General features: G+C 38.8%; 1 protein-coding gene across 1 annotated transcript; it reads right to left on the bottom strand.

Moving 5' to 3' along the window:
• Positions 1-1118: 1118 nt before the first annotated feature.
• On the bottom strand, positions 1119-22011 carry LOC136860424 (coiled-coil domain-containing protein 12). The gene is made up of 3 exons (XM_067138756.2): positions 21831-22011; positions 21470-21608; positions 1119-1406 (listed from the first exon to the last, which is right to left on the bottom strand). Exons 1-3 carry the CDS (start codon positions 22004-22006, stop codon positions 1206-1208), a joined length of 516 nt encoding a protein of 171 aa, XP_066994857.2. The 5' UTR covers positions 22007-22011; the 3' UTR covers positions 1119-1205.
• Between the last annotated feature and the right edge of the window lie 53 nt (positions 22012-22064).

The raw sequence follows: 22064 nt of genomic DNA, 5'->3' as shown, positions 1-22064 counted from the left end.
TGTACTCCCATTGCGGAGAAACTTCTATGTTTCTCTGCGTTAACGTGTTCTTGGTACCTTATTGTGAAATTTTCCATTTATTGGATTACAATATCGATACGGTAATGAAGTGGATAGTCTGTAATACATTCTTCAAGCATAAGGCTATTCACCACTACACAAGGGAGGATAGGGGTACCAGATCCATAACAGACTATATCTTAACCTACTTCGAATTCAGGAAATGTTAGGAATGTACAGGTTTTTTGGGGGTTTTTCGATGAAACAGACCACTATCTGATCTGTAGTGAACTAAATATCTTTAGGTCTAGGATAGAGAAAGTGAAATCTGTTTGTAAGCGAATAAGGATAGAAAATCTCCAGGACGAGGAAATTAGGCAGAAGTACATGGATATAATTTGTACAAAGTTCCGAACAGTGGACAGTAAGCAGGTTCAGGATATAGAAACAGAATGGGTGGCATACAGGGATGCTGTAGTAGCAACAGAAAGGGAATGCCTAGGAACAACTGTGTGTAAAGATGGGAAAAAGCAAACATCTTGGTGGAATGATGAAGTGAGAGCAGCTTGTAAACGTAAAAAGAAGGCTCATCATAAATGGCTCCAAACATGGGCTGATTCAGACAGGGACTCTGGAGAAAAGAAGATAACAGCATTAACCATTAAATTTCCATTTTTTTGATATTTTTAAACTCCACTGAAATTGTAACTGTATTACAGATTCGAATGGTCACTCTCATTGGAGGACGGATGATTTAATTCTTTAATAAATCTCACTCTCTTACCTAGTCTTTTTTTAATGATTTCAAAAAACATGGAAATTTATTGATAAATTATTCCAACACCTAACGAATTCCAGACCCTATAAATGAATATTTGCCCAAGTTTGTCCTCTTGAATTTCAACTTTATCTTTATATTATGATCTCTCCTACCTTCAAAAGTCCACTCAAGATTATATGTCTATTAACATCATTCCACACCATCTCTCTACTGACAGCTCGGGTCATACTCAATCGAGCAGCTTGTCTCCTTACTCCCAAGTCTTTGAATGTGCTTAATGTGACCAAATCTGCTTTCAGGTTCTACACTAAAGTGTTAAAGGGGAAGTCAAACTCTCTTTAGAGTATGATACTTGAATATATCGTCTTGTTTTATAAATTAACATTTACAATTCGTATTTACAGAGGAATGTTAGATAACCCATTCAGTCTTCATCCACATCGAGTTGGGTCGATCTGGCTCCAATACTGACACTGGTTGCTAAGTCTTGTTGACCCTTCTTTAATCTTTCCCTAATCAACTCGGCAATTGCTTTCTGGGTCCTCCTCTCTAGCCGCTCCAATTTCTTGGCTACATCACGTTTCAAGTCCCAGTCGGGCTTGCGAGGAGCAAGGTTGGTGATGTCCTATAAGTGGAAATGAAGCAACGTTAAAAAATAAAGTCATATATAGAAAGATACAAAAATGAAAAGAAACATATAATAGGATAAACACAGCAACAGAGCAGCGTGGAAAGACGGAAAAACAGAAAAAGGAGACCAGGTCAAACATGAAAGGACAAACTTCATATCTTCATAAAATGCCATTTCAAATATTAGTTCTCGCAGAAGCAATATTCATAGTCTCCCATGGACTCATTTCTGCCTCCCAGCATCATGGGAAGGCCAGGCAACAACACTCACTGAAGAGGCTGTATTGATGTAGGAAGAGTAGGATGAAAAAAATTAAAAATGCAACTCATTTTATTTCTACCTACTATTGTTTTACTTGATAGGCAAGGAAAGTCAACATATTACTATCTGCGTCCGACGAGAAGTCGCGACAGCTTGTAGTATGGCACGAGGAACAGACACTACTCTCTAAGCTACAAACATTAGTCATGACAAGAAAAAGACGCATGTTTTAAATAAACTGTTCATTATGCAGTGCTTATAGTAAATATGTAACCCTTTTCTCTTTGCTAGTTGCTTTACGTTGCACCGACACAGATAGGTCTTATGGCGACTATGGGACAGGGAAGGGCTAGGAGTGGGAAGGAAGCGGCCGTACAGCCCCAGCATTTGCCTGGTGTGAAAATGGGAAACCACGGAAAACCATCTTCAGGGCTGCCGACAGTGGGGTTCGAACCTACTATCTTCCGAATACTGGCCGCACTTAAGCGACTGCAGCTATCGAGCTCGGTAAATATGTAACCTAAGCACGTCAACTGTCCAGGATGGACAGAACCAATCAATCACCATCAGCTGGCCGGTGTACTGGTAATGTCCGTTATCAATCAACCCTTTCCCGCCCACATGTTTACTCTGCTTATCCCCAGGTTTCAACCTATTATTTAGGAAACATTGAAGCAGAGCAAATTGTTTCAGAAAAAGTTAAATATTATATAAACTATTGCATCCACTTCTCTATATATTGAGTCATAAGGTTGTTGGTTTAAACCTCCACCCCCTGCTGGTGATACTCGACATAGAAATAGGCCGTATTTGTTACATTCTCATGTTGTCTGAATCCCTCTAAACCAATGATCACGTGATTCTTGAAATGGAATGGTGCCCATGCATATCAGCTTTCATTTCCTCTGAGCAAGTGGCTTCCCATTCTGTATCTATTTCACTGGAATGCGCCTGTTTGAATGCTGCATTGATATATACGCAATTGGTTATGTCACTGAATAGTTTGTCTCCTACTAAAATGTGTACAAAAAAGAATCTATTTCTCATAATACTCCTCCTAAATTACGGACAGGTTCAACATCATCCACATAATCATTCGGAGCAACGAAACTAAATGTTTGTGTTACCTGAACTGTTGCCGCAACGTCATCAGGTCCGATTTCTTGATATCCGTTTTCACTTATATCACTTATCACTAAAATTATCTTCGTTAAAGTGTTATTCACTGACTAAAATTTCACCTCCACCCCTACTCAACGATTCTGTGTCATTTTTCCCGCATATATTCAGCTCCGTTTCAATATCCACAGTATTCAATCCCGCCATGTTTACGAACGAAACAGGTGAGACATGCTCGTGGAAGTTCAAGACCGTTGCCTAGGGAATGTCAAGACAGATTATTGTTCTTTTATTTCCTAAGGCTTGTAGATTCTACTGCGTGTTCATAAATGCCTTATAAACACTTCACTGCTGAAAAAAATACAAAACTATCAAATAGACCACAGACGTGTGCAGATAATGCAGCTAGGTGCTTTCGGGTGCTAAGGACCGGAAGGCAAAGTGAACAGTCGAGCGCTTTCGGGTGCTAAGGGTGGGAAAGGGTTAAATGCTTACTTTTCCTGGTATTTTCTAATTTTATTGATTTTGCATGTTTCGACAGACTGAAAAACTTCAAAGTCAAATATATTTCAGCAGACAGCTACGTAACCCAAACCACACAGCCATTCGCTTGGTTCGGGTTTCTTTTCCCCTTCTGTGTTCGTCCTGTAATTCTAGTCTCTTACCACCAGCATTCACCTTCATCTTTTTGTTTCTTACCTTTCCCTGCATTTATCTGGCATTCTTCTTATCCTGCACTTCCCACATCAAGACTGAAGATCCTGACAACATGCCTCCTCAGTGAGCATTGAAGTCCACCTTCCTGATATATAAAACATGACAGGAACCGAGATCAATGAAGGGAGAGCCCATCTATTTTTAGAAGGTAGAAGGAGATTATCACCTCTTTCTACTGCTCCCTCTTCCCACACTGACCTGACATTATATTAATCCTGTTATGTGTTGATATAGATGTTGATTCCCATAAGGAACCTGAAATATTTGTCCCAAATGAGTAAATTTATAATACCAATATAGTTACTGGATATTATTAATTTTCCAGCTAACTCATTCCTGTTGCCAGCATTTTGCCCCAGTGTGCTAAATTGGACCCATCAGTCGGTAAACAGCACATCTACCAAGACGCACGGCTAATGCATACCGTGGAGGTCACTGCATAGGCTACTTGGAGCCACCGGCAGTGCCAATGCACTATGAGACTCTTTGTCACATTTTCAAAAAATGATGCCCGCCTGGTTATCAGATGTTGATTCCCATAGCAAACCTGAAATATTTACCAACTGATGAGCCCAACTTAGCACAGTGGGGCAAAACGCTGGCAACCAGGAATGAGTTAGCTGGAAAGTTTATAATACCCAATTACGGACCAACTATACTGATATTACTGTTATGCATTTCCTTTCATGCTTAAATAATAACAATATCATTGGTGGCACACACAACAGTATACACTTAGTTAATAACCTTGTTGCTAATTTTCCTGGTAAATCTTTTTCAACCAACATTCAGACCTTGGCATAAAAAAATGGGTTTTCAACCAGACCTGTTCTTTTAAAAGGTTAATAACTAAGATTAAAAAACAAAACAAGACCTTGATTTGTCTCACAGGTAATAATGATAGAGAGAGCTTATAAACTAACTAAAAACATCTACAACAAAAAGTGCATCTCACAGAATGCCAAAATAAGGCATTACAACACTGTAGTAAGAAACAGAATGCCTGTATGCTAGCGAATGTATCTCGAATTACACGTTGGAGAAGGAGATACTAGAAAGAAGAATACTATGGAAAATCTTTTTTTTTTTTTTTTGCTAGTTGCTTTACGTCGCACCGACACAGAAAGGTCTTATGGCGACGATGGGACGGGAAAGGGCTAGGAGTGGGAAGGAAGCGGTCGTGGCCTTAATTAAGGTACAGGCCCAGCATTTGCCTGGTGTGAAAATGGGAAACCACGGAAAACCATTTTCAGTGCTGCCGACAGTGGGGTTCGAACCTACTATCTCTCGAATACTGGATACTGGCTGCACTTAAGCGACTTCAGCTATCGAGCTCGGTTGGAAAATCTTGGGCCTAATCCAGACTGAAACCAGCTGGAAAACTTTGGAACAACAATGAAGTCTACAAAAATATGGATAAACTTTCAGAGGCCATGGAAAAGAGGAGGCTATCATTTCTTCGATATTTGTACAGAATGAACAAAACCAGACTAACCAAAAAGTTATTCGACTACCTGTGGTACACGAAGACTGGCATGGATTAAGGAAGTCTGTAAAGATCTAGAGAAGTCTAACATCCAGGAAGTTCAGATGTTAGACAGGAAAACATTTCGGACCATGATTCAAAATTTGGAAGGGTTTCAAGTCGAAAGAACTGCCAAGATGGGAAGAGCCTGGAAGGATGAACAGAAGAAACAGCATAGCACCCATATGAAGGAGTATGGGAAGAGGAAACTTCAAAGAAAAAATGAAATTGAAGTGTGATCCTAAGGGTCAATTCATAATTAAAAACATAAAATAATAATTCATGGGGGAGATCTCTGAACCATTCCCGATTAAAACTGGCGTCCGACAAGGTGACGGCTTATCTCCGCTTCTTTTCAACCTCGTCCTAGACAAAGTCATCCGCGAGTGGGAAAAGGTATTGAAAGACATGGGATACTGGCGCCCCATACAACTAGGACGACACAAAGACGGTATTTAGATATCATGCCTCGCTTTTGCAGATGACCTGGCCATACTTACAGATGATGTATTCACAGCCATTAAACAAATTGAAACCCTTAGCGAATGTGCTGGAAAGGTTGGCCTACAAATTTCCTTTGAAAAGACCAAGTTCTTCTGCTCAAAACTTGACATCCAAACTTTGAACACGACACATGGGCAAATCAACCGAGTACCATACTTCAAGTACTTGGGAGAAATACTTGAACCAACGGGAGGCAAGAAGGTTGCCCAGAAAATTCGCCTACAAAAATTTCGGAAAGCCTACGGTAGGGTTCACAACATATACAATAAAAAGTGCTTGTCCCGCCATGCAAAGATCAGACACTATAATACAGTAATAATGCCCGAAGTCTTATATGCCAGTGAGACCCTTACACTAAACGGGAAAGGTGACCTAGAAAATATTTTAAAAGAAGAAAGGAGAATCCTGAGGAAAATTCTCGGCCCCCGAAAAACAGAAGATGGATATAGACTGAGGTTACGCAGAGAGACAGAAGAGCATTCCAACATTGCAGCAGACATCCGTAAAAGACATCTGAAATTCTATGGGCACGTCCACAGATTGCCAGCAAGTAGACTGACACACAAGATTCTCACCTACATAGAACATCTAAAAAATATTCCATGGGTACTAGAAGTGAAGAAGGATCTGGAAAAAGCCCAGATAAACCCCAATGACACCGCGGACAGAAACCTTTATAGGAAAAAAGTTAATGGATGGAAAGTGCAACCAGAGAACGAAGTGAAAAAGAAGACTGGAGCAAAGTGGACAGAAGAACGAAAAAGGATCCATCAGAAAGGATGAGAGCTGTTTGGCAACTCAGAAAACAGAATCGTTAGAGCTTTGCGTGATCCATTGGGTCCATACGCACATAATAATAATAATAATAATAATAATAATAATAATAATAATAATAATAATAATAATAATAATAATAATCATCATCATCATCATCTCGGCTACAGTGATGTAAACCTTCTGAAGTGGTGGTCCATCTACCAATTTTAACATTCCGATTGTGCTGTTATCTGGCAACGAAAGAGGAATTCTACTGGATCAGATACTATGGCCGAGTTAATTTAATTTTGTTAGGTGGCACAAGGAGCCAATAAAAAATCGCCAACTCAGCCGGTATCAAAACCTCGAACTTGGTAAAAGAAATCTGACACTTCACCACTGATCAAATTTGTGTCCACGTTCTGATATGATACAGATCTTTTCAGGCATACCTCCAATGGAGGTGAGCTGCATGTACATTTTTCTGGCAGTACTTGGAATCAAACCCAGGCCTTGAGGGTAGCAACTAATAAAGTTAACTCTTACATTACAGTTATGAATGCCTCTCACAAGATTCAGATATATCCAAACATCAAGAAATTTTTCAACAGGAATAAATGCTGTGTTATTAGGAGCTTTTACTTCTACAATGTTGTGAGGTGTCAAACCACCTCAATTATCCATAATTTTTGTCAACAATTAATGCTTTTCATGAAGAGCAAACAGAGAACATATATTTTGAAGATGTAACTCAGAAATAATCCAATGAAACTAATATACAGTAAGAAAGAGGACATCAGATGAATCAGGGACGACTGTGGTAGAAGAAATAAATAGAAACTAATAAAATGTCTTCTTTGTTACTTCTCATGCACACAACTTAATCGGAACTGAATGTTGCCATCAGCTCCCGCTTGGAATATCAGCACTGCGCCTTCATACAGTGTACTACTACAGCTCCAACAGTAAAGCATTCTTGAATTCAAACCCTCATTTTTGCATAAGTCTTCCTCGTGAACAGTCAAGATTTTCTTCTGAAGATGCAAAGCAAAGTACTCTGTGAAACGTTTCCTTGACACGGTATAAACCCATAAGCCCATATCATGTCTATTTAGATTGATTTTCATAGCAGCACAATGACCTTTGCTCTCCATTCCACAACCCCTATTACTGTCACAAGAGCAGTGTGAATCATGGCATAGTTACTGCTGTATTGTAGTAGTTGAGTACACTATAACGCATCTAGCATTCTATGTAAGATTCCGCTGTAGTAGTTGATATTTCACTCACAATCCACAAAGTGCAAACATGTAGTTATCGCTGAAAGATAAAATTATAGTTGAATAAAGGTCTTTTGGGAAAATAGTTATCACAACTGTTTGCTGTTGGAACCTCAAAACATTTTGGATATCAAGAAAAACAGTTCAATTTTATAGTAAACCCTTTAACCTGTGTACCCAGATCGTGAACTTACTTCCTTGTAAAACCAGTACCACAGAGACACCGGCCAGATCTTCCTTTAATGAAGCTGCCCATGGAGTGGTACAGAATTATCTGAACATGTGCAGGACCTGCATCTGTGGTCATAGTCAATATTTAAAGTGGTTGTTTAACCCTTGTCAAGTCGTGCGAAAATGATTACGTTGTAACCGTCCAGGCTTCTCCAGCCCTACTAATTTAATAATATCATTTTACGCGATATCATTTGATATCAAGTGTATCCGCCATTGGCAATTATTCGTAATAACATATTTATTCAACGTCAATCATTTGTAATCAAGGCCTTTTGGAATCATATTGTATATATGATAACATTGTTTTATTATTTAAATTATTATATTATGTAGGATAGAAATTCATTATGTTGTAAATACGGTCAATATGTTGAGACGTAGTTGTTTTCATTTCATCTCATATTTGTGTATACGGAGGGTTATTCTTGAAGCTGGGGATTTTGCATGACTCGGGTTTGGCGAAGGCAGTAAACAGCGACCCGCGCGCGAGGCTTGCATGCCAGCAGAGTACATCATTGCCACGCCTACTGGACTCGACAAGGAAGAAGAGAAGGGGAGATGATAATGCGATCTACGAATCAGATGTTTCGTTATATAGAGGTCTGAGATTAAGCTGTTACCAAGAGTGGGGGAGCCCGGTGATATTATCAAGTGCGGAGCGAGATACTTACGGATACTCCATCACTACTACTTCTACTGTGAACATCTACTTTGAACGACGTGATTTGATTTTTGAAACAGTGTGTGGTCGCTCCGCGACATAGTTATTTTTATACAATGTATTGTCGCTTCCATACAGTACTTAGGTGTGGTAATATTATCGGATCTGCGTGAGACGAAACAAGCTTACGGCTTGTGTTATTTTCAGTAAATATTCTGGACGAAGAACTATGATTAGTTCAAGTCCATGGAATTTTGGTACAAGTCTGTACCGTATAAATAGTATAGCTCAGTTGGATTGAGATTTCTACTAATATGGAAAAATTCGTATCTCTGAATTTTCTCCTCATACGATTAACGCTGATCAGTTTTTTCAAGTAAAGGGCCAATGTCTAATTTAAAGACTAGGCAAATAGGGAGTGCTAGTCCAGATAGCCCGTACCATATCAAAGAAGGAAGGAAGGATGTCCATGGAGCAAATTCTACATCACGAAGAAGAGAACGAGTAATCACGGAAACCAGATGACTTCAACGGAAGCTGCAATTGGTGAGCTTCAATTAGATAAAGCAAGCAATTCGTAAATTCAGTAAAGTAAATTCTAAATTCCTCCACGCTTTAAGGAACTTTTCCGATTCATCTCATTTTTTTTAAAATAATAAATTCATTTGTATTTTATATTGCGTTAATTTTCTTTCTTAAGCGATACTTAATGGTTAATTATTTAAAATCCTATCCCTGTGATTTAAGTATAAGTCTCTATGCTAGTAAATATAAATTCTGGTTTACAGTTTTGTTTAAAACTGTAATCCTGGCGCCCAAACATCACATAGAGAAATGGGAAACCATGGAATGTTAATTGTTTCTATTTGCGTGGCAATTTGCGGGCAAGCCACAAATAGTTTATTTGATATTCATGTGTCCCAAGATAATAACTTTCATCATGTGTCCCAAGATAATAACTTTCATCTCCCCAAGTGTTTTGATGAGGGGAAGAACAGTTACGTTACTAGTCACGCACTTAGGTAACCTCCGGGGTTAAAAATGCGCATCATTTTCGTCCTTTGAGATGTTGTTTTAGGCATGTTCGTTTGCAGTATTCTTTAGTATAATTAAAAGAAACACTTAAGTACTTGTAGGTTATTTTTACACAGTTTGTTTGATCTAAAAGCAGAATACGGTACTGTAGTCCTTAACTATGTCAAATAATCTTATGATATTAAACTCGTGAGATTCGCAATTACCTACGATGATCACATCATATGAAATTATATTTTTCTAAAACAAGTTTAGAAGAACAAAACAATAAGGTCATCGACCTCCACAATAAAAAATTATGCACTAAAATATAAGGTAATTTACTTAATCGCACACGGAGGAAACGACCAGGCGATTTCACTCGTCATAACAATGATCTCACACCTCACACACAGGATGCACGATTGTGCCGAAATGCTGACAGGACGAGTCCAAATGAACAAGGAGAGAGGTATAGTGATGGGGAGACCCACAGTTCAACTGGGAAGTTCAATACCATGCAAAATTTAATCGACCCGGAGGAAATCTCCGTGAGCGATTAATTAAAGGTTAATTGGTGAACAGTTATGTGCTGGACGTGCATTTGTGGTCATCGTCAATATTGAAACTGGTTGTTTCTGGTGGACAGTCATGTGCTGGATGTCCATCTATGGTTATTGTTAACATTTAAGTTGTTCTTTCACTTGTAGACAGTTATCAGATCAGCAAGAATTTAAAGTCATTATTTAGCTAACTTATAATGGTTAGTGGTGTGCGTTACTATAATAACCATGGGCAACAGCCGAGTGGCCTAGTAAGTACAGCAGAACCTTTGTTATCTGAAACACTTAACCGAAATACCGTTTAACTGAAATGATTGAGAAAAAAAGGGTTAAATTACAAAAACGAATTAAAGAAACAATCTGTTATGTTATTCTGTATGTAAGTTGTGTTCACCACAAAAGGAATGTATGAAACAAAGTGAGTGGGGAAAGGAAAGTCCTCACCCTACCACAAACCCTTGGACACAAGGGGGATGAGTAACTAAATGCATTGACCGTAACCTTGACTACCACCGCACGTGCCAACACAGATCACTTTGGCTTTCTCCTTTGTTGACATCGGTTGTGCAGTAGTACAGTATCTGTTCGTGCGGTGGTGACTGAACATTTAAGTGAAGTTTTCTTTTTATTGTGCATCCTGTTAACTAAGCGGAAATGGTTCATGATAATGATAGAAGAAAAGATAGAAGCAGTTAAAAGAATTTAAAATGGTGAGATTCTGCGTGCTGTGGCAGCCGATTTTGGTGTTGGTGTTTCCACAGTTTCTGATGGGATGAAATGAAAAATAACTCTTGAAGAGCATACATCAAGATGAAAAACAAGAAAACCACAAAGAACTGTCGAAATGATAAAATAAATGAGGCCATGTTTTTATGGTTCATGCAACAGAGAGAGAAGGGAGTTACATTATCAGGACCAGTTATTCAAGGAAAAGCCAAGATGTTATCCGAACTGATAGGCGAGGAGGGTAAAGGGTTTAAAGTCAGTGCAGGGTGGCTAGAAAGGTGGAAAAATAGGTATGACACGTGTCAAGTAAATGTTTATGGGGAAAATATTGTAAGCATAACATAAGCATAAGAAAAGTTATCTGCTGATGTCGATACTGCAGACATTTTCAAAACCAAAATGGATGAATTTCTGTAAGAGTTCAGTAAAGATTTTCAATGCAAATGAGACAGGTTAGAATTTTAAAATGTTACCCAAAATATCACTTGCTTCAAGAAATAAAGAGTGCTCCTGGGCACAAAATGAACAATCAAAGAGTGGTAGTTTTGCTCTGCAATAATGCTTTTGGAACTCACCAATTGCAGCCTCTATGCACAGGAATATAAAAAAAACCCAGGGCTTTGAAAGATATTTCAGTAAATGCTCTTCCTGTCTTTTCTGAAACCAAAATGTTCCTGGATCTCCACTGCCTTGTTGATGAATGCTTTAGAGATGAATTTGTCCAGTGTGTTTCTTTTTTTAAAGTCTAAAATCTTTCCCAGAAAAGCCGTGTTGTTAATTGATAACGCAAATACTATATGCGCACTTTTTAGTGATAGATTTCTGTTCGGGCTTGAGGAGTAAGAAGGGAGCGCTTCTGGTTCCGTAAGTACTGCCAACTGAATGGAAATGAAATCTGGTATGAATCGATAATATGATCGATCGATATGAATTTTCTAAATCTTCGTTATTTTAAGCCAATAACTGTGTCACACACACATTATATAACATTATATAACATTTCTCGATGCGAATCTTATTCCTAGAGTGAATTCTATAGTTTGGCTTTGCTGTGTAAATAACAACAGTACTAGTACGTAAAGTGTACGCCAGACGTCGCACAGCGATGCATAAGTGATTCATAGTTTGTGTTTCAAAGATTGCCAGTACGAATCTCGAAGATTGCCGAGGTCGACCGCTTCAGCTCTAGGGTGTAAATCTATGGCTAAAAAGTGCACAGATAGTACACACCCACAGAGTCTGCAGGATGGTGACATTATTGTTCAGTTTTTAAAACAAGTCTATCAAGGAGAGCAAAACTGGGAAAGCAAGCAATTTAGAAGACATCCGAATGGAGCAAATTAAGGATTTTGGTCCATCAACAAGAGAATGGATCTTGCAGCTTTTCAATGCTGAAGATCTGGTGAAAGAGCAGACTGACAGCTCTTCTGAAACATGGCAAGAAAGCAAACCATCCCAAGAACTACAGGCCCATCTCTATAAACTATTTGAGCGTATAGAGTAATGCCTGTAATTTATCCTCTACTCATAACCAAGCAAAGAGGATTTTGGTCTAAGAAAAACTGCACAGACCAACTCTTGAATCTCATTCAGTTCATAGATGTTGGGTATGAAACTCACCAGGTGAAAGGGGTGATCTATGTGGATCACACAGCAGTGTATGACACTGTCAATCACAGGTTACTTCTCATCAAGTTGTTCAACCTAATCAAGGAATTCCATCTAACTAGACTTATCAGCACTCTCCTTTAGACCCGCAGGTTTTTAAAATTTATTTCCAAAGTCAGCACACCCGGTGGAGAGCACAGAAAAATGGCCTACCGCAGATGAATGCCTTGGCTCCAGTTCTCTATACCAACGACCAGCCGTTGATCCCAAACACAAGAAGCTTCTTATACACAGATGATCTAGCCCTTAGTGCACAAGGCTCAAGCTTTGAATCCATGGAGAGAAATCTGACAACTGCCTTTAGAAATCTGTCAAGGTATTATAATCAGAACTCAGACCCAATCCTTCTACGATACACGTATGTGCCTTCTATTTAAGGAATTTGAAAGCTCATCTAGAATGGTCAGGTATCCAATTGCAGCACTGTTACACTCCAAAATATCTGGAAATGACCCTCGATAGAGCTCTTACGTTCAAAACCCATTGTTAGATAAGATGAAAATCTCCATACGAAACAATATTATTCGCAAATTGGCAGGGTCACAATGGGTTTCTCAGTCTCAAATGATCTGAATTTCAGCAATGTCACTGTGTTTTTCTGCTGCTGAATATGCTTCTCCAGTCTGGTACAGTTCATCTCATATCAGACAGATAGATACGGCTCTCAGTGAAACCTGCAGGTTGATTACAGGTTCCTTAAAGCCTACTCCAAAAGATAAGCTCTATTTTCCTTCATGACATCGCATGGGTCTATCTGGGGTCAGGCCCAGATCCATTTCTAATGAGAGAGTGTTTGCAGTGTCTTCTGGTACGGACTAGAACAAATCTGTTACTTTCATTGACCTGTCTGTCTCAGTTTCATTCTTTGACAATATAAAAGATACCATGGTATGAGCAATGCTCGTAATGCCATCCTTTATGCAGCCAGTCCATCTAATGAATGGTGTGAAAGTGCTGTTCACAGGGTCAGTTGGCACGACTCAATATGCAGAAGCACCTGGATTGGAGAGGAGAACAACACGGAAACCATCTCATTCTTCATTTCCCTAACATGCCTCTTCAATGGTGCCAGGCTATTTATAACATTTGTATGAAGACACCTTAAATGTAAAACTTCGGCGGTATATGGTTAAATGTTGTTTAGTCTAATCTACTGTATGGGGTTGAAGTTTGGATGTTAAAACAGGCCACCATCAAATGACAGGAATCTCTAGAACTATGGCTTCATGAAAGAATGCCCAAGAGTCTTGCGGTTTGAGCATTCCCCTAATGAACAGGTATTTCAGACAGTAAAATGCAAAAAATTGCATATCTAAGGTATGTGTTTAGTGGTAAAAAATAAAACCCAATTTTACAACCAATTCTGAGAGGCAAAATTGAATGGTGCAGAGGAACAGGCAGGAGACAAATATCAACCCTTAGTAATATTCAAGACTGGATGGGCATAAAAAACCAATGAGGAACTATATTGTGTTGCTGAAGATCGAAGAGTACTGCCCATACTGATTGCCAATGTCCAGGAGACCAGCAGTGTTCTCCCCAGATATTTTCATGAACCGGTTGGCAGGAATGAGTAGCCGGGCGGGGAATACTACTGTACATAAAAAATGAATATGATAAAATTTCAATTTATTCTTCTCAGGGCAGAAATAATAATAATAATAATAATAATAATAATAATAATAATAATAATAATCGTATGGCCTCTGCTACTGTGTGCAATCATTTTTATTTGACGCCATCTGGCCGCTTGCTCGACAATTTCGACATTTCGTTTCACTCTAGGCCTACTAGATGGCAGAGTAAACCGAATCTCTCTTGGGCGTCTACAGCTGAGTATTAATGAATTTTATCGGGCAAACACCAAATATGTCACCACAGATCTTTTACGTGCCGACATTGTAAGACATGGAGTGTCGAATGGACTTTCTTCTGCCCTTCAAAAATCAGACTACCTTTGCTGGGTTTGAACGCGCTATCTTGGGATCCAGAGGCAAACACTCTACCACTGATTCACAGAGGACTTTAACAGTACTATCACGCAGGTAAACATTAAAACATTAGGTGCAAAATTGATTTTAGTGTCATCACGAACAAGACGTAACAGAATATTTTGCACTTCTAGTGTTCTGCTGCATCTTCAGCATCACGTTAACACCGGGGCTGTGGAGTGCCATACGGGTTTGTGACGTCATGGGGAATCGAGTGCTCTTGTTTGATTGCACGCTAATCCAGACATCGCTCGCGCTGAACACTACGTTATAGTCAAGCTAAACATTTAAACTCCGATGTATTTGATCCAATTACGCTGACAATAATGAAGATTTACCATTTAAATAAACAGTTTTACAGTGTTTACATTTTAATTTGGAGCACGCAATGACTCAAATATGTATTAATGTTATGTAACCAGCACGTATCTAGCTTATGTTAGCCGGGTGGTCTGCTAAAACGGCAGGGCGGTGTAAAATGGTCCTAAGGAGAACACTGACCGGGCAGGGCAAGAAGAAGAAGAAGAAGATGAAAAAGTGTTGGGGATCAACTAACCTTCAGGCTGGGTATTCAACGTACATATCCGGGGTATGAGAAGATCAGGAAGTGATCCCAGGAATACTTTCCTGACCTCAGTAATCGGTGGTGCAACTTTCCCATCTCCAAGGAAGCAAGCAGCAGCAAGGTTGGTAGTGAATGAGAGCAGACAGCAGAGGGTGGCAGTGGGATGAAAGCAAGAGTGGAGCTGCCACTACCCCATTCAGCCAAACTTTTGCTCATGCAGGGAGTATTGCTAGAAGTTAGCATACCTGACAGCACTCGGGACAATGTCTGGAGGAGTAAGGGTCGTACATGACATCAGTGTATCGACTACGACAAACGGAGCCGTATTTAGGCATTGGCCTTATGGGCCCGGGACCAGTGTGGCAAATTCATGGGGCAGCAAAAATGTAAAGCTCAAATAGTTTGAAAACAAGTTTTCAGAATGCGCACACTTTTGTAGTATTTAAAAGCGAAAGCTCCCAACATGAATAAGGGAATTTTCATTCTGCTACTATGAAAGCTGCCCGCAATAATATTAAAATACCACCACAATGTTGAAACACAGCCCCCTCGGTTCTGAGTACGGGTATCAGGATGACTTTGGGTTGCAACTTATTCAACACCGCGGCGAATCAATGTCACCTAGAGACAACCTCGTGGTGTTGAGTGAATTTAGAAGGCCGTTACTTTCTCATAATACCAAGAGTTCCAGAGAATTCCGTGAAAGTGAAAGCTATTTTTAAACATTCTGTGAAAGTTTTATTAAGTGCTTTTCGTTATGTACACAACACAGATGCTTGAAAATGATTACGGCAAGTGGCAGAAATTGTCGCAGATTAGCAGAACAGGAGGGAAAGTGAATTGTGTCCCACACACTAAAATTAGACCTTTCTCCACAGGATCGCAGCTGTAACTCAAACAACTTCCTATCATGCAATGGCAAAATTTAAAATGATGGTACCGGCACAATAAATTTTGATGAGTGTGTGCCCAGTTTTAGTTGCGATTACATTGGTTTTTAGAACTCTAAGTGAAAATCATGAAAACAATCTAGTACCAAGAGAAGATATTTTTAAACCCAACGACTACCCTTATTTTTATGTCTGTTTTGTCTTATGAATAATGTTACTAGAAACTACTATGCTAAAAGTGGATGAAAAAGAATTGGGACAATTTGTGAAATTCTATGCGAATGTATCCAGACAATGAGCGATTTCTGACAAAATTGCCGTTTGAAAGAGAAAAATCTTTAATGGAGACATTATGAAACATTAGTATCTCTGGTTTATTCCTGCAGCCAAAAATCTGTTTTTGTGCTCCTTGTAAACTTTTTGAGGGACATTCAAATTTGCAACTGGCTTCAATGGCTGGAAACACGGAAATCAGCCGTTAACAGAACATGAGAATCATCGTGAATACGAGTTAATTGTGCAGAGTCAACAGCCGTCTTCTCTAATGGTATTAATGTTTGATATTTTACCTTGGAAGCATTCTACTGTTCATTATTCATTGTATAAAAGTAACAGTAACTGCAATTTTGTCTTATCAAGTTTAAGGAGTGGGGGTGGGGCAAAATTTGGCCCCAGAAGCGTTGCAGTAGATATATTCGGCCCGAATGACAAATATCTAAACTTTACGATGGAAGCCTGTTGATCCAGAAGCATCACAACTGCAGATTCTACACACTTTACTCTATTTTTCAACATAGCCTCTAAGTTTGTTTATCATACCTTACAACTAAGTTTTGAATACCCTCTTCATAGAAACTTGCCGCCCGCTCCGATATCCAAGATTTCACAGCCGTTTTCACTTTGTTGTCACCATTGTAGTGGTTGCCGCTGAGGTGATGTTTCAGGTGGCGGAACAGATGGAACTGCGAAACTGCAGCTCAGACCCGAGGTTTTCTGGACACTTTGGGCTGGGAAGTTTTAGACCACCCACCCTACAGCCCTGATCTTGCGCCGAGCGATTACCATCTGTTCCGCCACTTCAAACATCACCTCAGCGGCAGCCACTACGATTTGCAAGTAATCAACATTTTCCGTATCAAAATTTAATCACTAAGTTTTACAATATTTAAAATTCTTCCACCGTTTTAATACTTTTTTTGCCTTTTGGCAATTTTTTTATTTATCAACAGTACATGTTTCGTTCCTTATTTCGGAACATCCTCAGCTGTTATTGTAGCTTAGGTGAATTGCTAAGATTTAAAACATGTTAATTTGCAGGTACGGTACATTGATTCACTTAAAAACTACTAAAATTATCAATTAAATTAAATGATATTAAAAACAATGTAGGGGTTAGTGTGTTAATGATATGAGAGCGGATGATTACATAGTTAGTGTTTAAAAACTATGTCCATTCATTTGAATAGTTGTTAAAAATTTCATTTTGTTACATTAAAATGGCTATTTGCGGTTAAAAGTTTAAAAAATGTTTGACTTCGTAACACTGTTCAAATTATTGAATGTTTTATCTTCTGTTCCTTCCAGGTAAGTTGTTACATATTATGCGTTTGTTTATGGTGCCTTTGATTGAGTCTAATGTGGAACTTTGAAGCTGATTGCTGAACAATATTTGTGAAGGGAGCTTCGTTTTAATTTCTTGCTATGTTAGACTCCAATTCTACTGTGACCCTGGAGGGACGTTTGTTGCTGCTTTGCGTCTTGTATAGTATGTAATCATCCGCTCTCATATCATTAACACACTAACCCCTACATTGTTTTTAATATCATTTAATTTAATTGATAATTTTAGTAGTTTTTATGTAAATCAATGTACCGTACCTGCAAATTAACATGTTTTAAATCTTAGCAATTCACCTAAGCTACAATAACAGCTGAGGATGTTCCGAAATAAGGAACGAAACATGTACTGTTGATAAATAAAAAATTTGCCAAAAGGCAAAAAAAGTATCAAAACGGTGGAAGAATTTTAAATATTGTAAAACTTAGCCACTACGATGACGACGAAGTGAAAATGGACGTGAACTCTTGGTTATCGGAGCAGGCGACAAGTTTCTATGAAGAGGGTATTCAAAACTTAGTTGTAAGGTATGATAAACAAACTTGGAGGCTATGTTGAAAAATAAAGTATGTAGAATCTGCAAATAAATGTGGTGTTTGAAAATAGCCTTTTGTTGTGCAGTTATTTTCAAATGGCCCTTACTTAAAAAACATGACTCGTATTTGAGCACCTTCAAATACCACCAGACTGAGCCAGGATCGAATCTGCAAAGTTGGGGTCAGAAGGCCAGCGCCTGCACCACAGAACATTTGCAATGAGTGGGGAAACAGTGTGCGATATCAAAAGCCTGAAATCAACAACAGGTTTAGGAGAAGAATGAACAAGAGAGGTCAGACTGGAAAGACAGAAGAGAGGAGCCTGCAACAAGTATGTGAAAGTAATGCCAGACTACATTGGGGCACCATGACCGATAAGCACACCTTCTGGAGGATACTGTAGTTTATGAACTATGGCAACGGCTGCGTGGCCCTTTGTTGCCCAAGGCTACAAATATTCAATATTTTACATTAATTCCTGTAAAACTCTCATCAAGGGAGCTCAAAAGAAGTAAGTTGATGTTTCGAAAATTTTACCTCAACAAATTTTGGAAAAATTTTGAATGGTACTTATAAGTACCGTCAAGCAATGAGGTAACTGAAGGTATTGGTGACCTCAAGCAAAATTAAAAATTTACAATATCTGGTATACACAAAGTATATTTGTATTATTAATTCGTATTTACACTGTGAGCTGTATAATAAAATAATAACAAAAAATAAAATAATAACAAATAATAAAATAATAAAAAAATAATAAAAAAAAGAAATACCAGATGGTAAAACTCAAAATTGTATCAGACTTGTAGTGTCATAAGAGCTATATTTTCTGATCAGAATCAGCACTCAATTATTTGGCATTCTCATTAACAATTACCAAATTATAAATCTACACAATGATATTCAGCAAAAGAGTTCTTCTCATTGCAGCAGAGAAAAATGCCACAAAAAGGGCACTGAGAATTGATTGAATTTGTATACTGGAGCACACTTCGCATCTGCCTCATGTACTTCAATATTTGACCAAATGTGCTCCATGATTTGCAAGACGAATGCTTTGGCCACAGTAATACATGCTTTACGACAACGTTTGTTGTGAATAGGCTGCTGTTGTGGACTTGCCCTCTTCGGTATGTTTGACAGTCTCTTGGATGGTAGCAATGTCTTCATTTCCATTATTCCGCAAGCTACTGATCTCCTAAACTGTAACAATGTTATTTTCTCAAACAGTCCATTATTAATGATGTATGCATTGACAAACCGCACATCAAGTATGTTCCAAAATTACCGAAATACTCGACCAAATGCATTCACGCCAGGTCCAAATTCTTCACCATCGCTTTCAGTGTCTGTGTCGCCATCATTATCCAATGGAATATCCAGTAATTCTTTTATCTCTCTCTCATCTACATAAATTTGCCTGTGAGCAGACATCGCAAGCTCCGAAAAATAAGTTGTACACTTATAGCACGAGCTAACAAATCAGATATTCGGTTATGATTGGACTATAGGCAAGTATGCCTAGTTGCCCGTCGGTACTTATAAGTCCAAGATACAATTACGGTAATGTTACTAAATGTATATGTCTACCCACTCAAATTGCTACAGTAATCACAAAACACTTTCATAAAGCACATTTTAGGACCAATAATTAACCTTATTTGTTGTTTATAACAATCCAATGAGCACTACTATTGTCACACTTGAATGACTCAATCTGGAACACTGCATCGATAATAAACAGATGAAATATGAAACACGCAAACAGTTTGATCAATCTATAAATAAGTGTTCCATGATCCTTAAACATGGAACTTAAACGTACCGTCGGTCAACTACGTATTTTGAAGTGAACTATATATTTTACATGCAATAATATAACTTGGTACTTAAAAGTACCGTCTGTCAACAAAGGGTTATGAACTATGGCAACGGCTGCATGGACTAGCTAGTGGCCTTGAAAGTCATAATAGTAAAGGTAGATTGTAGATTGTACCCACCAGTTAAAACAGCTGCAGGCTTGCAGCAGCACAATACTTCCATTACAAGACTCCCGGTAACAGCTTAGTTCCTTGCTACCAACAGCACATTTGTTTAGATATGTGTGCAATTTACAGTTATTTATCAAGATTGATTTGCTCACAGTATGCACAGATATTTACTGTTTCACAAGCCACAAGAGGTTCACGACCTCTGTGCAAACTACAATAGATGACACTGTGGGAGGTTCATTCCTCTATGTTATTACGCCCCACTAACTAATTTTGACGGTTTTTGAAGACAATGAGGTGCCGGAATTTTGTCCAGCAGTCTTTTACGTGCCAGTAAATCTACCGACATGAGGTTGACGTATTTGAGCACCATCATGTACCATGGGATTGAGCCAAGATTGAACCTGCCAAGTTGGGGTCAGAAGGCCAGTGCCTCAACCATCTGAGCCACTCAGCCCAGCTAACTGTAGTCTAAACCTTAATGGATATTTATCTAAGAACCAGCTACTGCCAGTGTACTCACTGTCCATTTGTACCTCTATCTACAGGTTCATTCCAAATTACAAGTAGTTCGCTGGCATTATGGGTTGCTTAGCAGGTGGTTCCGGGTTGCCTATGCATGGCTTACGGCATAAAGGATTAAACTTTGCTTAGGGAGCAAGTGTTAATTAACTAATCACCATTGGTTTACTTACATCACTTCATTAGGATTGCTTATATTTCTTACAAATTATCTTCACAAAAAATTGTAAAGCTGTCAGAGAACCTTATTAATGTAAGTCTAAGTAGAACTGTGTACCCCCAAACATAACTGTTATAAATCATCTGTATTAAATATTTCCAACACCACAGAAAAAAGTCAAAAACGGTTCTCTTATGAATGACTCAGTTATATGCTATTATTAGTTTTGTTGTTATTATTATTAACAATTACACCAATGGTTTATCATGAGAGACTTTGTTAAAGAGCACTTCTCCCTTCCCAGGATTTACTTGAATAGGTGAGCAGCATTGTCTGAGCAAACTACTAGATAGCTGCTAACAGCAGAGTATTGTCGACCATGCCCAGTACAGTACACTCTTATGGGAAAATCAGTTAACAAGAATACGTACACTGAGTGTAAACTTTTTTTTGTGCAAGTGGCTTTACGTCGTACCGGCACATAGAGGTGTTATGGCGACGGTGGGATAGGAAAGGCCTAGGAGTTTGAAGGAAGTGGCCGTGGCCTTAATTAAGGTACAGCCCCAGCATTTGCCTGGTGTGAAAATGGGAAGCCACGGAAAACCATCTTCAGGGCTGCCAAAAGTGGGATTCGAGCCCAATATCTACCGGATGCGAGCTCACAGTCGCGTGCCCCTAACCGCACGGCCAGCTCGCCCGGTGTTAGTGTAAAACAAAAAGTACATAAATAAATCTAAAAAAATTAAAACTACTTACTAAATCTTCTATTACAACTCGAGAACTTGCTGCCTCCAACTGATCTTTCACTTCAGTTTCTACATCACCTGGGGCAGCTTCTGGTAGCACATTCTCTTTCAGTGTGTCATCCTGAGGTCTGTAGCTGCGAAATTTGGGTCTGAAAACAATGAATGAATAAATTAACAAAAAATGTGCCAAAGAGCATTATATGCAGCAACTATTGTAAACTTAATTGAAACAGATTGATTCAGATGGTATGAAACTGTCATAAACTAGGACATTCAAGAATTCTCTTCGTGCCATAACAAAATAGTTTTTCACTCGAACTTTAACCTCAAAAATAGCTAGAGTACTAAATGAATAGCTACGTATTACTAACTTCGGTAAACTACGCTCATTTTGCGCCGACTCTGTTGGTCCACCAACTTCTTTTCCACCTTCATCATGTTTCCTTTTGAGAGCTTTCAACCTTTCTTTGCGCTTTAGTGCTTCTGATTCAAGAGAACCAACATTCTCCTCTGTAGACATGACGACCATTTTCAAGCATACCAGCATGGAATCGAAATGCCATCAGTGTCACCAAGTCTCAGCAAAAAAACTCTCTTCCGAAACG

The sequence above is a fragment of the Anabrus simplex genome, chromosome 1 (assembly GCF_040414725.1).
Source record: "Anabrus simplex isolate iqAnaSimp1 chromosome 1, ASM4041472v1, whole genome shotgun sequence".
Taxonomy (NCBI): Eukaryota; Metazoa; Arthropoda; class Insecta; order Orthoptera; family Tettigoniidae; genus Anabrus; species Anabrus simplex.
Note: the sequence above shows the minus strand (reverse complement) of the source record. Positions and strands in the feature narration are given on the sequence as shown.

What these genes read in the sequence shown, in the direction of transcription:
- LOC136860424 (XM_067138756.2), bottom strand. Translation starts at nt 22,006, where the DNA reads ATGCTGGTATGCTTGAAAATGGTCGTCATGTCTACAGAGGAGAATGTT. An exon ending in AATGAGCGTAGTTTACCGAA is followed by an intron (nt 21,609 to 21,830) that starts GTTAGTAATACG and finishes CATTGTTTTCAG; the next exon opens with ACCCAAATTTCGCAGCTACA. An exon ending in GAGTTGTAATAGAAGATTTA is followed by an intron (nt 1,407 to 21,469) that starts GTAAGTAGTTTT and finishes TTCCACTTATAG; the next exon opens with GACATCACCAACCTTGCTCC.